Below are 16,826 nucleotides of genomic sequence, written 5' to 3'. Positions count from 1 at the left end.
ATAGTAGGGGCCTTCTTTGGAGAGATGATAAAAATGTTCTAGAATGTGTAATGATGATGGTTGCACCACATTTGAATATATAAAAACCACTGAATCGCACACTTTAAAATGGTTAAAATGATTAACTTTAGCGGGGCGCGGTAGCTCATGCCTATAATCCAAGCACTTTGGGAGGCTGAGGCAGGCAGATCACTTGAGGCCAGGAGTTCAAGACCACCCTAGCCAACATAACAAAACCCCACCTCTACTAAAAATACAAAAAATTAGCCTGGTGTGGTGGCACACTCCTGTAGTCCCAGCTACTCAGGTGGCGAGGCACGAGAATCACTTGAACCCGGGAGGCGGAGGTTGCAGTGAGCCAAGATCGCACCACTACATCCCAGCCTGGGCAACAGAGTGAGGCCCTGTCTCAAAAACAAAACAAACAAACAAAATGAACTTTGTTAACTGAATTTTTTCTCAATTTTTTAAAGAAATGTAATCAGGGCCGGGCGCGGTGGCTCACGCCTGTAATCCCAGCACTTTGGGAGGCCGAGACGGGCGGATCACAAGGTCAGGAGATCGAGACCACGGTGAAACCCCGTCTCTACTAAAAATACAAAAAATTAGCCGGGCGCAGTAGTGGGCGCCTGTAGTCCCAGCTACTCAGGAGGCTGAGGCAGGAGAATGGCATGAACCCGGGAGGCGAAGCTCGCAGTGAGCCGAGATCACGCCACTGTACTCCAGCCTGGGGGACACAGTGAGACTCCGTCTCAAAAAAAAAAAAGAAAGGTAATCAGGACCCAGGTTTTAAGAATTTGGATTTCAGATGGGCGCGGCAGCTCATGCCTGTAATCCCAGCTCTTTGGGAGGCCCAGGCAGGCGGATCACGAGGTCAGGAAATCGAGACCATCCTGGTCAACACGGTGAAACCCCTTCTCTACTAAAAAAAATACAAAAAATTAGCCGGGCGTGGTGGCGGGCGCCTGTAATCGCAGCTACATGGGAGGGAGAGGCAGAGTTCATGTGAGCCAAGATCACACCACTGCACTCCAGCCTGGGCAACAAGAGCAAGACTCTGTCTCAAAAAAAAAAAAAAAAAAAGAATTTGGATTTCATCCTAAAGCCCGTGGATACCAGTAAAGGATTATTTAGGCAAGTGATAAGTTTGGATTTGTATTTTAGGGAGATAAACCTTGCACAATATAGTGCTATAAATGCCTAAACTTTTTTTTTTTTTTAAGTTTTTTAAGTTTCGCTCTTGTCACCCAGGCTGGAGTGCAGTGGCAAGATCTTGGCTTACCCCAACCTCCATCTCCTGGGTTCAAGCATTTCTCCTGCCTCAGCCTCCTGAGTAGCTGGGACTACAGGCACACACCACCACGCCCAGCTAATGTTTTTGTATTTTTTAGTAGAGACGCAGTTTCACCGTATTGCCCAGGCTGGTCTTGAACTCCTGATCTCAGGTGATCCACCCACCATGGCCTCCCAAAGTGCTGGGATTACAGGCAGGAGCCACCTCGCCCAGCCCTAAACTTTTAATATGTAATAAATATTATGTATTTAATTACATTACATATTAAAATACACATTAAATTAAAATACATATTACATTAAAATACTTATTACATTAAAAGACTTACTACATTAAGTATATGAATGTAATTACATTACATATTAAAATACATATTCCATTAAAATACATATTATACTAATATGTAATGTAATGTAAATGTAGCCACACTTGAGTTGTTCTGAAGCTTATGCTAATAAAATCCTGGTTTCTTGCTACATTCTGAGTATGTTTGCCAAGTAATTTTCCTCTGGATACATACTTTTATTTTGCTTATTTAACAAGAACTCATATAGTACTTACTATGTGTCAAGCACCATTCCAAATGCTTTAGAAATATTAACCCATCTAACCCTCCTTACAGTTCTATAAGTCTACTATCCCTATTTTACAAGAACAAACAGTCACAGAAAGGTTAAGTAACTTACCTAAAAATCACACAGCCAGTTAGTAATGCATGTTTTTGAACTGGGTTTTTATTTACAACCCTGATAAATATGTGGGACTTTTGATCTGCCTATTATCATCTTTACCATTTTTAATTTCTAAAAATAGCATTTCTGTGCGTCTGTTCTCAATTTAGTATGCACTATTATTTTTCTGCGCAGAATCTATGGTGTTAATTCCATCCATCCTTGTGAAGTTTGGTTAAAAAATACTTTCAAGGAAGTGTCTTTTTAGTTTTTATTTACCATAGTTTACACTGTAAGCATGTTATTTGTATTTACTGTAATATAGTGGTAATTTAGTTAACTTAATGACATTCTGTATTTCAACTACTTAATTACCTAATTTTTTTTTAAAAAAAAGCAATAATTAGTTTTTTAAAGAATTAAGTAGTCATTTTATCCAAAGCATCTATAATTCAAATATTACATATAAATTCTCATCCCGTACTCAATATTAAAGGCAAAAATTAAGAAAATGAAAGGTTCTTTAAAAATAATTATAAAATTACATCTGTGTTTATTTTCCCATCCATTCACCCTATGTTAGCCCAATATTCTAGAGAATATAATTTAATAATAGACACAAAAAAGAATACAGAAAAATGTCTTGGAGTTCACAATATAATTTTATTAAAACTTATGGCCAGGTACAGTGGCTTGTGCCTGTAATCCAAGTACTTTGGGAGGCTGAGGCAGGCAGATCATGAGGTCAAGAGTTCGAGACCAGTCCGGCCAATATGGTGAAACCTTGTCTCTGCTAAAAATATAAAAAGTTAGCCAGGTGTGGTGGCGCAGGCCTGTAGTCCTAGCTACTTGGGAGGCTGAAGCAGGAGAATCACTTGAGCCTGGGAGGCAGAGGTTGCAGGGAGCTGAGATCATACCACTCCACTCAAGCCTGGGCAACAGAGTGAGACTCTGGCTCAAAAAAAAAAAAAAAAAACTTATTCAGATTAAACTTTTATAGTGTTTCTAAAGTTCTTACAAATGTCAATTAACAAGGTGTTTAGAAGTTGAATATTGACATTTGGGAACATTAATTTATCATTCATTCCATTTTACCGTATTTTTTTCAAGTAAAATCTTTGTTTCAGTGTTTCAGAATAACAATCCAACAACAAGTTGCTACTTATTGGAGAAAAGAAAAACATTAACAAATTCACAACTCCATTGTAAAGGATAGCTATTTGTTGGCTTCAGTCTATGTTTGGCTTATGGTCACTGCCATAGGACACACTTAAACATGTGTTTTATTGACTTAGATGACAGTAATGAAAACTTTAATTCAAACAAATAATTTGAGTTATGTAATCAGTCTTCTACCAACAAATATTTAAGTCTTCTATTGCATTGCTAATAAAAGCATGTTAATGCCTAATGTCTCAAACTAGCTATACAGAATACAGTATATGTATGATTATGGGCACATCTGAATTTTACTCAAAATTAGTGTTTATGATACATAGTTAAACACAAGATAGTACTCACTTGTAAGGGACCAAAAACTCACATTCTGCTTTCACCTTTATGCTTAACTGTAGAAACTATATATCAGAGTACAGTTGTCCCTTGGTATCTGTTGGAGATGGGTTGCAGGACTTCCCACAAAATTTTCGGATGCTCAAGTCCCTAATATAAAATGGTTTTGTATTTGCATATAACCTATGCACATCCTCCTATATACTTTAAAACATCTCTAGATTACTTCTACCTAACACAACATAGGTGCTACATAAATAAATAGCTGTTATACTGCATTATTTAGGGAATAAGAACAAGAAAAAGAAGCCTGTACGTGTTCAGTACAGGTAAAAAAAAAAAATCTTTTTTTTTTTGAGACAGGGTCTCACTGTCACCCAGGCTGCAGGGCAGTGGCACGATCTCTGCTCACTGCATCCTCTACCTCCTTGGTTCAAGTGATCCTCCCACCTCCGCTTCCCAAAATAGCAAAATATCACTATTCATATAGCTTACATTAATACTATTTCTTCTGTTGCCCAGGCTGGAGTGCAGTGGCAGAATATAAATAACCCATATCCTTTATAGAAGTATCGAAGTGCACCCATTTTAAATGTTCCATGACTTTTTAAAAAAGTATGTATGTTTGTGTAATCACCATGGTCAAGACAGAGAAGATTTCAATCATTTGGTAAAGCTACCTTCTGGTCCGCTGTAGTTAATTCTGCCCACTCCAGCCCCAGGCAACTACTGATCTGCTTTTTCTTACCATAGATTAGGTTTGTCTTTTAAAGAATCTCACATAAATGGGTCTAAACAGTGTGTACTCTTTACCTTTTTGTTGTCGTTCAACGACCACAACCTTCTAAAAGGGAACACAGTATTTTAAAAACTGGGTATAAAGGTAAAAAACTGTTTGTTCCTTTATAGATTCCTGTATTATTCTATAATATAGCCAAGCATATATTTTTCATATATATACGCAAGTATAGGCTACTTAGCCATAATAGTGTTGTTTATTCATTCACTCAAGATGAATTTACACATAGGTTCTGGCCCATGTTGCTTACAGCTTATTAGAAGAGACTAAACTACAGGGGGAGGGTTAACTTGTAAACTACAATTTACAATAGCAAACCTCCTTTATAGAGGCTTGTTTTTCAGAAGAAGGGAAATAGAGAAAGGATACAAGATGCGATAGCAGAACAACAAAATGTATAGACTATCATGAGAAAATGGATACATGGGGTGAAAGGGGCAGATTAAAAAAGACAAAGCGGAAAGAACCAAAGTAAATTAATAAGGGCTCTATGCAAAATACCACTATTCATATAGCTCACATTAGTACTATTTCTTCTGTTGCTCATCTCTTCCTGAATTTACTTTGTCTCTGAAACATACTAGCAGAAATAGGGAACAATGGCATCCGTGCTTCCATAAAACTCCTGCCAAAGAAATCAAGAGCCCTATGGCACCTTCATTTCTAAAGTAATTCTCCTTAGGTGGTGGCTTCTGCTTAGCCTTCTCCTACTTTTCACTTCTGAGTCCCATCATCAGCCAGGACAGAGGTGTTTCTCGACCTCCTGGGCTCATGTGATCCTCTCACCTCAGTCTGCCTCCCAAGTAGCTGGGACAACAGGTGCATATCACCATCCTTGGCTAATTGTTGTAGAGAGGGGGTTTCGCTACATTGCCTAGGCTGATCTTGAACTCGTGAGTTCAAGTGATCCCTCACCTCAGCCTCCCAAAGTGCTAGGATTACAGGCGGGAGCCACTGAGCTAGGCCAACATAGGTGTTTTGATCAGCCACCTGCTTCATCTAAATGTTAAAGACACTCACCAAAGTCAGGCAATGATTTGCTAATTTGGAGTGTCAAAATCTTCCCCAAAAGGGTCATAATCATATTCTTTATGGATTTTTGTATGTGGCTTATAAAATTTGTCTCATTACTTTATGGAAGCTGCTTAGCTAAAGAATCCTACACAAAGCATTCTTTTTATACCATCTGAACAATGGTGTAATCTTATTAAGGCCCAAAGTATAAACGCCAATTTCAAATGTTCTTTTTTTTTTTTTTTTTTTTTGAGATGGAGTCTCACTCTGTCACCCAGGCTGGAGTGCAGTGGTGCGATCTCCGCTCACTGCAAGCTCCACCTGCCAGGTTCACGCCATTCTCCTACCTCAGCCTCTCAAGTAGCTGGGACTACAGGCGCCCGCCACCATGCCCGGCTAATTTTTTTGTATTTTTTAGTAGAGAAGGGGTTTCACCGTGTTGGCCAGGATGGTCTCGATCTCCTGACCTCGTGATCCGCCAGCCTCGGCCTCCCAAAGTGCTGGGATTACAGGCGTGAGCCACCGCGCCTAGCCTCAAATGTTCTTACTGAATGTAAGACAGTCAAAATAATCTCACAACTCTGGAGTAAAACTGGTGAAGTTCAAATTCCAGCCTCATCCACAAGATACGTGCTCTTGGGAAAATTAGTGGATCCCTCCGTACCTCAGTTTGCTCATTTATGAAATAGGGATACTGGTACTACATCGCAGGATTTTTCTAAGAATTAAATGTGAAAAATATATGTAAAATGCTGTTAAACATAAACTGCTTGACATATAAATTGCTCAAAAAAGGTTTTCAATTATTACTAACACTGAATTTATTCTTTTGACTAGCATGTCCTACAAAGATTGCTTCAAGTAGACTTTTTAAATTAAAACTAATTTTTTTTCTTCTCTTGCTTTATTTATTTTATTATTATTATTTTTAAGACAGGGTCTTGCTCTGTTGCCCAGGCTGGAGTGCAGTGGCAAGATCCCATGATCCTGCAGGCTCACTGCAGCCTTGACCTCTTGGGCTCAGATGATCCTCCCACCTCAGCCTCCTGTAAAACATAATTTTATAAAGATAAGCATAATCAGCCTGGCGTAGTGGCTCACACCTGTAATCCCAGCACTTTGGGAGGCTGAGGCAGGCGGATCACAAGGTCAGGAGTTCAAGACCAGCCTGACCAATATGGTGAAACTTCATCTCTACTAAAAACACAAAAATTAGCTGGGCATGGTGGCGCATGCCTGTAGTCCAGCTACTCAGGAGGCTGAGGCAGGAGAATTGCTTGAACCCGCAAGGCGGAGGTTGCAGTGAGTCGAGATCGCACCACTATACTCTAGCCTAAGCAACAGAGAGACACCGTCTCAAAATAAATAAATAAATAAGTATAATCAACAACTTAGCTCACTATTAGAAACTTTTCTGTTCTTCTCTCATCTTCAAAACTAAATACCAAATTCAGTAAAAGACTAATCATAATGTTTCCTGGATGAAAAAGTGATAAACATTCATGGGTGGGAAGCAATAATGATGATCACATATATACCACACAAATATTAAAAATAAAAGAGAATGGGCCAGGCACAGTGGCTCATGCCTGTAATCCCAGCACTTTGGGAGGCTGAGGCAGGCAGATCACTCAAGGTCAGGAGTTCGAGACCATCCTGGCCAACAGGGTTAAACCCCAACTCTACTAAAACAATACAAAAAATTAGCTGGGCATGGTGGTGCGCGCCTGTAATCCCAGCTACTTGGGAGGCTCTGGTGGGAGAATTGCTTGAACCCGGAAGGCAGAGGTTGCAGTAAGCCAAGATTGTGCCACTGCACTCCAGCCTGGGCGACAGAGCATGACTCTGTTTCAAAACCCCCTCCAAAAAAAGAGAGAAGTATATATTTTTCGAAAGCTATTAAGAACAAATAAAAGTAACTGAACTCTCATGTAACAAATGTTCAGTTCAAATCATTAAATATATATATACTTTATTATATCAAGTTTATTTATATCTGAAAGCTAGATCCATTATCTGTAGTTAACTCATAAGGGAAATCTCTACCTTTTCACTCAAGTACATAATTATCACTGGTCTTATACTCTGTTAGTTTATTTAACCTTGACTTTTATTAACACAAAAGCAAACAAGACACAGGAACCTTTTTTGTGTAACTTGAAATAAAATATTAGCCACAGCAAGAAAAGACAATAATATAAATTAATAAGCAATATTTCTATTGAAAAATGTCTTACCTCTCTAAAGTTAACAGGTCTGTATTCTATGCCACTGAATAATCAAGCCTAACTGATCTCTCTGATTAATCTGATCTTTGTTTTTTTTGTTTTTTTTTTGAGACAGTCTGGCTCTGTCGCCCAGGCTGGAGTGCAGTGGCCGGATCTCAGCTCACTGCAAGCTCCGCCTCCCGGGTTTACGCCATTCTCCTGCCTCAGCCTCCGGAGTAGCTGGGACCACAGGCGCCCGCCACCTCGCCCGGCTAGTTTTTTGTATTTTTTAGTAGAGACAGGGTTTCACCGTGTTAGCCAGGATGGTCTCGATCTCCTGACCTTGTGATCCGCCCATCTCAGCCTCCCAAAGTGCTGGGATTACAGGCTTGAGCCACCGCGCCCGGCTGATCTTTGTTTTTTTCTAGTTACTCTTAATATAAAATATAATCTAAGGAGTCAACTTTTTCATATAAAAGTGGCTGTTTTGGCCAGGTGCATTGGCTCACGCCTGTAATCCCAGCACTTTGCGGGGCAGAGGCAGGTGGATCACCTGAGGTTGGGAGTTTGAGACCAGCCTGACCAACATGGAGAAATCCCATCTCTAATAAAAATACAAAATTAGCTGGGTGTGGTGGCGCACGCTTGTAATCCCAGCTACTTGGGAGGCTGAGGCAAGAGAATTGCTTGAACCCACAGGCAGAGGTTGCGGTGAGCTGAGATTGCGCCATGGCACTCCAGCCTAGGCAACAAGAGCGAAACTCTATCTCAAAAAAACAAACAAACAAACAAAAAAAACGGCTGTTTTTTATACATAATACTAATCACACTAGGAAATGTTTTTCTGAACTACCACTTTGAAATTTTAGGGGACTCCTGGAATAATTAGAGTCAAGAGTAAATTAAAAGCAGGTCAAGAACCACCTGATTAGAATATGAATTTATGGCAGGGTGCAGTGGCTCACGCCTGTAATCCCAGCACTTTGGGAGGCCGAGGCGGGCAGATCACGAGGTCAGGAGATCGAGACCATCCTGGCTAACATGGTGAAACCCCATCTCTACTAAAATACAAAAAATTAGCCAGGTGTGGTGGCAGGCGCCTGTAGTCCCAGCTACTCGGGAGGCTGAGGCAGGAGAATGGCATGAACCCAGGAGGCAGAGCTTGCAGTGAGCCAAGACCACGTCACTGCACTCCAGTCTGGGCAACAGAGCGAGACTCCACCTCAGAAAAAAAAAAAAAAAAAGATATGAATTTATATCCTTCTATTTTAAATAAGCAATAGAATTCTAGTATTGAGTGAAAATAATGAAAGCAGAGTTCAGGAGGGGACACAAAAACAGATGGTAAGCAATCAGAGAGATGGATCTAAAGACAAGAAGCTGGGATGAACTAGGTATGAGTTTTGACATGTTTGAACTTCATTACTTCCATAATACTTTTAGTTTACTAGACATAGATCCATAGAGATTATTAGATACTAAACAAGAAAAGAATTCAATAGATTATTTTTCATGTTCAAAGTTTTCAAAAAATCCTTTCCAAAAAGGTATCTTCATACATAAAATATTACAGGCATTTATGATCTAACTATGATATAACAAGGGCCCTAGGAAGATATATAAATCAGAAATATTCTATAAAGTCAATAAAACATTGCTACTATGTTTAGGATTTTCCATTTTTGCACTATAAAGTATAATTCTGGATGGTACCATATCAAATAGATTAGCAGTAGTAAACAAAAAATCATCGTTTATTTTCTCCTCATTGTCATATTTCACATTTTCTTTTAAAAATCTTCTGGTCTTAAATGTTTAATTTAAACAAAGATTGTGGCCAGATGCAGTGGCACATGCCTGTAATCCTAGCACTTTGGAAGGCTGTGGAGGGTGGATCATGAGGTCAAGGGATCAAGACCATCCTGGCCAACATGGTGAAACCCTGTCTCTACTAAAAATACAAAAATTAGCTGGGCATAGTGTTGCGCCTCTGTAGTCCCAGCTACTCAGGAGGCTGAGGCAGGAGAATAACTTAAACTCGGGAGTTCAAGGCGGAGGTTGCAGTGAGCCAAGATCCCGCCACTGCACTCCAGCCTGGCAATAAAGTGAGACTGATAAATAAGTAACAAAGATTGTATCAGATCAGCATTTAGGTCTTATTTAACCGTTTCTTTCATTTGATACATCATATAATCTCTTAACGCATGCTTTTAAAATCATTAAAATTGTTAAATCTATTGTTTATATTTATCTATTTTTCCAATTTGCTTATATTCTTATTTTTCCTGTTTTATCTATGATTTTTCTATAATCTTATATTTCTCTATTTCTAGAATGATTCATTCAGTTTCATTTCTATCTTAGTTTTTCATTTGTCAAAATGAATAGTTTTCATTATAGAATGTATAACAAATGGCGCCTTTTCTCTGCAGCTGAATTTTTTTCCCAGGCACTTCAAAAAGGAACCCTAGCCTTCGAATTTGAACTTACTAATGGCAAACCATTTTATTTTAAAATATATATATAAACCATGTTCTTTAAAAAAGGAAAATACAAAATAGAATTGAAAAATAAAAATCTGTGGTGTATACTTTTGTTCAGGATTTTTGTAATACAAGTTACTTTGAATATAATTGTAACAGCATAATTTTTATTTACTTATTTTATTAAGAGTGTCACATGTTAATTATGAGGTTATCAGAAACATCATTTAATGGCCGTGTATTATAACATTAATTAATTAGCCAGGACCCTTATCCCATTGTCAGGCAATTATCACATTAAATTTAAAAAGTGGTTGCAAGAAAGACTAGCACTGTTTTGATAGGAAGGTTAAATGCAAACTCAGTCGAACAGTAGACATTTTGAATCTACTTCTAAAGTTTAATAATACCCAAGTGCAGGCCGGATGCGGTGGCTCACGCCTGTAATCCCAGCACTCTGGGAGGCCAAGGCGGGTGGATCACGAGGTCGAGAGATCGAGACCATCCTGGCTAATACAGTGAAACCCCGTCTCTACTAAAAAATACAAAAAAAATTAGCCTGGTGTGGTGGCAGTTGCCTGTAGTCCCTGCTACTCGGGAGGCCGAGACAGGAGAATGGTGTGAACCCAGGAGACAGAGCTTGCAGTGAGCCGAGATCATGCCACTGCACTCCAGCCTGGGCAACAGAGCGAAGACTCCGTCTCAAAAAAAAAAAATAATAATAATAATAATAATACCCAAATGCAGGTTTTCCAACCTGTTTCCCCCCAAAAAAAATCAAATTTGGAAAAGATATATTCTATAAAAAAAAAAAAATTATATCACACCAATTACTTAAATTCCCCTCACTCTGGGTCGAGTTTTTAAATACTATTAATAGATGAAAATCTAGACTACTGATGTAAAACATGCATACATAAATATTACTACACAGAACTTGATAGCATATACCATTGGTAGTTAGTATAGCATAGTAGTTAAGAGCCTAGGCTAAAGTGAGACTATGTGGATTGGAATCCTGGTTCTACAATTTACTAGCTTGTGACTCTGGGTGAGTTACTGAAGCTCCCTATATCTTCAGTTGCTCATCTCTAAAGTGGGATAATAATAACCATCTCAAAAGGTAGTCAGGAGAATTCATTGAGTTCTTTTTTGTTTGTTTGTTTGCTTTTTGTTTTTTGCTTTTTTTGAGACAGAGTCTCACTGTCACCCAGGCTGGAGTTCAGTGGAGTGATCTCGGCTCACCACAACCTCCGCCTCCCATGTTCAAGGGATTCTCCTGCCTCAGCATCCCGTGTAGTTGGTATTACAGGTGTGTGCCACCATGCCTGGCTAATTTTTTTTTGTATTTTTAGTAGAGATGGGGTTTTACCATGTTAGCCAGGCTGGTCTCAAACTCCTGACCTCAAGTGATCTGCCCACCTTAGGAGTTCTTATTTGTAAAGTTTCTTGGCACACAGTAAGCACTCTATAGCTAGCATTTAGTTGTTTAAAATTTTTTAACTTTAGCTAACATTTACTGAGCACTTACTATGTGCTAAATTAAATGCTTTACATGAATTTGCCTCAAATAATCTTCACAAAAACCTAGGATGAGGCACTGTTATTGCTCCCATTTAAAGATGAGAAAACTGAAGCAAAAAAGATTAAATTATTAGGCCAAGGCCATACAAGTAAATGTCAGAGCAATAATTTGAACTCAAATCTAGCAGCATGGCCTACAATTTTAACATGGGTTATAGAATACACTATATACTAGAAGCAGTAGCCTCCTGCAGTACTCTATTTTGAAAAGAGGGCAGGAGAGTCACAAGAGACTTTGCTGAAATAAACTAGAATATTCCAAGAAATAATTTATAAACTATTTCTTGGAATAAAATAGAGTAATTAAAAATTAATATAAGAAATAACTCACTGTCATACAGAAATATTTATATATGAAGTGATATGATGCTTGATATTTGTTTTAAAATAATCCAGCTTGGGAGAGAAGGAGGGATAAAAGAAACAAGATTAGATTGATAATGGTGAAACTGTGGTGATAGGTATATGGGGGTTCATTATTTTATTCTCTCTACTTTATATATTCTTTAAAATGTCAATAACAAAAAAGAAATAGCAACAAGGTGGCAGAGATTAGACACTTCATTACAGAAGCAAACAACTTCTTTAAGACTCCCTATCTCAAAAAATTTTAAAGGACATGACATAATTGATACTTATACATGTTATATTTTATATATAATTTCCAAAAGGGTAGCCTTACTTTAAATAATTGAGAATCCTCTTAACTAAAATGAAAAATTAACAAAAGTATTTAGGCATAAACATGTAAATAAACATGCTAAATGGTTGTATTTCCATCAGCTCACTAAAAATATTTGCTTAAATAATTAACACTCATTTTTTTTTCATGTCTTTCTCCTCCCTGATCATCTCTATGATTATGACACTCTATGGTTTGTTGCCCAGGAAATGGGATGGGTTTGTACAGACAAATATGTCTCTACAACATGGTCACAAATTGAATACGAATAAAAATCAGAAATCTGCTTCACTAAGAAACACTGCTAAAAATTTCTCACTTCAAATTGTAGTTTTAAAAATATTTGATTTTCATACTAATTTGTATCTATGGGATGCTTATATGTACAAAACAAATATAACCAATTATTAATTTGAGAACATTTTATATGCTCTAAATTATACTGTTAAAAAAATTTAGCTGATACTAAAGGACAAAACTAACATTAATTAAGCTAGACGCTATACTAGGCAATTTAATACACATTGGCTCACTAAATTTAAGAGACAGCTACATTTTAACAGGAAGAATATTAAAGTTTAGAGAGGTAAAATCCCTTGCCCAAAGTCATAGAACTAATAAGTAGCTAAGTTGGTATTCAAATTTAAGCTCAACTACAAAACCCACTTTCCCCCCCGCTATCCCAGACTACCTCCATGGGAGGCAAAAATCTTCTCAAGTCAAACTTAAATATTTAGGGCCTTTTTAAAGTAGACCATAAAATGTTTGTTACTGGTTACATGTGTATTTCACGATGGTCGCTTGGCTCTGGATAAAGAACACTAACGCGAATGCAGAAAGTATTATTTCTTCTACTGTGAGACTTTTTTCACTTTCTTTTTTTTTTTTGGTTTCTTAATTTCAGCCTCAGTTTCTCTTCTCTACAATGGGGAAATTAATATCTTTGCTGTCCAATTCCAGAATTATAAAGATTTAAAGATGATATATGTGAAATCACTTCAAAATCTACAAAAACACAGAATATTTTGTCTTAAAATGTTATAACACACACACATACACACACAAAGCCAAAAGTTGTCTAAAGTAAGTGTAAGCTGTTTAAACTAATCTACAAACTCTATTAACATTTCCAGAACTTTCTAAAACCCCTTCTTCTAAGCACAGCTCAATCATAATCACTATTACTTGGCTTTCCTTACCCTTAAGTATAATTCAGTAGTAATGGCATCAATGATTTTGCAATAAATAATTAACATATCATTTTGAAATGCTCAGCATATAAATGTTCTAAATTCTGAATTTTCAAACTAATTATGTGTTTGGTGTCACTCTTTTATATTCATGTTAATGTTTGGGCCTTTTCACATTCTATTTTGTGTATAAAAAGCTAAAATGAAGGTCTGGAATTCTAAAGTAGAACACTCAACACATAATTTAAAATGATTTTTTTTCAATGTTTCTCAAAGCAGATATAATAGCCAACAAGCACATCAAACGCAGCAACAAAATCCATTGAAACATTCAGCTGCTCTAAAAGAAGGATCAGACTCTTAAGGAGAAAACGACATTGTGTGAGTTTGCAAAGTTTCATACTTTCCCATTTAAACTCCATTTCAGAGAAACCTTTGCATACTAACACAATATGCTTTAAAATGGTACTTTGCTGACCTTCCAATAGTCCAGCTCTATGAAAATTCTGTGATGGGTGTAACTTCAGAGAATCTGAAAAACACAAAAAGCATTACGTACTTTTTATGCTGAATGAGGAAAAAAATGCCAAGGATAGCATACATCTCTTATATAACGGCAATGTGTGTATATATATATATTTTGTTGGGGGGGGGGTGGGGACGGAGTTTCGTTCTTGTTGCTCAGGCTGGAGTGCAATGGCAGGATCTCAGCTCACCACATCCTCCGTCTCCCAGGTTCAAGCGGTTCTCCTGCCTCAGCCTCCCGAGTAGCTGGGATTACAGGCATGCGCCACCACGCCCAGCTAATTTTGTATTTTTAGTGGTGACGGGGTTTCTCCATGTTGGTCAGGCTGGTCTTGAACTCCCAACCTCAGGTGATCCAACTGCCTCGGCCTCCCAAAGTACTGGGAATAAAGGCACGAGCCACCGCGCCCGGCCAACTGCAATGTATTTTTAAGCGCTAAAGCCCATATTTGTAAATATATTCCCCGCAAAAGAGGCTGAATTGTCTCTATATTGGACTCTAAGCTAAACTTAGATTTTCATAAAGTATGTTTCATGGAAAATTATCTGATGATTACTGCCCAAATGGTGTTAATGTCTTGACTATTTTTAGCATTCAATTCTAACACATTAGCCCTGCTTTAAGAATCATCTCTTGATATGCCTTTTTTTTTTTTTTTTTTGACATTCAAAACTACAATATTTCTAAAGTACTTCAGGTAATGTTGCCCAGAAAACAACCTACAGGATGGTGGCTGCCAACTAAAGTCACTGGAGCAACAGACAGTGGCTACAGTTACTAAGTAGGACTCTGTGTACAAAATCAATGGTCAGTCTGTAAAGTCCAGTACCTTTCAGAGTAAACCATCTCACTCTGACTCACTTAAACAATTTAGATACACTAGTATGAAGGTGAAGTCCCTTTTTTGGAGGGGGTGGAATAAGCAAACGGATGGATACATCAAACCAAAAGCAGAAGAAACACCTACATTTTTTTTCTTCATACGCTGAAATGAATAGTTAACAACCCAGTTACGTCTTTTGCCCCCTCCCGGTGGTTTAAAAAGCGGTGAAGAGCGCAGTGGGAGTATTTTGGTTTTGATGCCCCTTGCACAGGGAACCTGTTCTGACACATTCTTGTGGTGTCCAGTATAGGAATTTCACCTGAGTAGAGATCTGCTCCAGTGCTAATATTTCAGATGCTGGGAATCCCCTGCAGGCCTTAGCCAAAAGAGTTCTTAAATGAAAAATCTCTGTCCTGAGCTCCCTCCTGCAACCAGCCTTTGAACAGAAAAGCAGAGAAAATTCTCAAAGGACAGCGTCTGTGCCTGGGCTGGTCCTCCTGGGAGAGGAGAGGAATAAAACCAATCCAGAGAGGGCACCCCCATCTTTGTAAAGGAGAAGGGAGAAGTAATTAGAATGCCACGGAGGTGGGAAGAGAAAAAAAAAAAATTCGGGCCCTTTCCAGCAAGAAGATGACGAGGAAAGGAAGAACGCCTGGTCGAGGGGGGCTGTCCCAACATGGGGAGGGAGTGGACTAGGCCGGAGGGAGAGGGGGTGGAACGACGGCGCACAAACAAGCTGGAAGGGGAGGAAAATGGTGACCCTGCACCCAGAACCGGCTCCAGGCCACGCCGCCCGCTTGGGGGCAACTTTGCTGGGGAGGAGGGTGCCGGTAAGAGAATACGCGGCGACCCGATCGCGGTGGCCCCAAAGCGGGGCCCAGTGTGGGGCCATCCCCGAGCCCGGGAGGCCGGGGCCGGCGGCTCGCGGAGCCTGGCGGGGCCGGACGGGCTGAGAGCGGCTGGGAGCGACCGATGCCGCAGAGCCCCGGGGGCCGACGGAATCTGGGCCCCGAGCGGCCGGCGGCTCCGCGGGGGAGGGGCCGCCACTGCTCCGCCCGCCCCCTCCACCGTCACCCCGTCCCCTTCGGCCTCTGCCCGCTCCGGCCAGAGAAGCCATCGGGATCGCGGCTCAGCGGCCCCGGGCTCCGACGGGGACCCCTCGCCTTCCCCGGCCCTGTCTCCCCGCCCCCACGCCCCACCCCCCAGCCTGACTCACCTCGCGAGTACAGGGACTTGGGCGATTCCAGGTCTAGGTCCGCGCTGAGCAATGAGATGAAGTCCGAGGGCATCGCAGCTCGACCCAGCCCGGCCCGAGGGCAGCGGGAGGGGGGGAGCGGCGGTGGCGGCGGCACCTCCTCTCCGAGACCGCGGGCACCGAACCGGGGGCGACGAGGCGAGGGCGGCTGCAGCTGCCTCCTCCTCGAGGGTAGTGACTTCCACCGGGCCGAGGACCGAGGAAACGATGGCGAGGTGGAGGGTGAACTCCACGGGGACTGATTCTCGGTGGCCAGGAGAGGGTTCAGGGCGGGGAAGGGGAAGGGAGAGAGCCAAAGGGTCCGTTTCGTGCTTCTCCTCAGCGAAAACTGACGGTCGCCGCCACCGCCGCCGCCGCTGACAGGAATCTGAGCCCCGCCCCCCGTGGGGCACGGCGCAGGCGCGGAGGGGGGGCGCCCGGGAGCGCGGAAGAGCCGCGGCGGCCCCCGGAGGGCGGGGAGGCGCGCCAGGGAACAGCAGCAACAAGGGCCTCGCTTCCTGCCGCCGCTGCCCGGGTTGCTGTTCCCGAGCCGGGGAAGGGCCTCGCTGCCAGAGTGGGAGGGAGGTTGGGAGGTGGCCGCGCGCTGGGGCCCCGGGGAGGGAAAAGGTATTTGCAACGACCTGGTGGCGGCGAGCCTGAGGCGGCCAGCCCCGCGCCGAACCGAGCGCAGGAGACAGAGCCGGGGGAAGCGAGGTGTCCGCGCGAGCCGGGGACGGACCCCAGAGGCCGGCTATGGACGGGCCTGGCTGGCCCAGGGTCTCGCAGGGGGCCGGAGTGTCATCGCCC

General features: G+C 41.1%; 1 protein-coding gene across 4 annotated transcripts in view; it reads right to left on the bottom strand.

Moving 5' to 3' along the window:
• Positions 1–16,403, bottom strand: part of NFAT5 (nuclear factor of activated T cells 5) — a 132,913-nt gene extending 116,510 nt beyond the window's left edge. For 2 of the 4 annotated variants that reach the window (XM_025371415.1, XM_025371416.1), the window contains exons 1-2: positions 16,002–16,403; positions 13,915–13,968 (exon numbers count right to left, since the gene is read on the bottom strand). In XM_025371415.1, the coding sequence (XP_025227200.1) occupies positions 13,915–13,968; positions 16,002–16,074 (127 nt within the window). In that variant the 5' untranslated portion in view covers positions 16,075–16,403. The remainder of the gene's footprint in view (positions 1–13,914; positions 13,969–16,001) is intronic. The other 2 variants (XM_025371417.1, XM_025371418.1) reach the window with 2 other exon arrangements.
• Positions 16,404–16,826: the final 423 nt, after the last annotated feature.

Source organism: Theropithecus gelada, chromosome 20 (genome assembly GCF_003255815.1).
Source record: "Theropithecus gelada isolate Dixy chromosome 20, Tgel_1.0, whole genome shotgun sequence".
In the NCBI taxonomy this organism is placed as follows: domain Eukaryota; kingdom Metazoa; phylum Chordata; class Mammalia; order Primates; family Cercopithecidae; genus Theropithecus; species Theropithecus gelada.
Note: the sequence above shows the minus strand (reverse complement) of the source record. Positions and strands in the feature narration are given on the sequence as shown.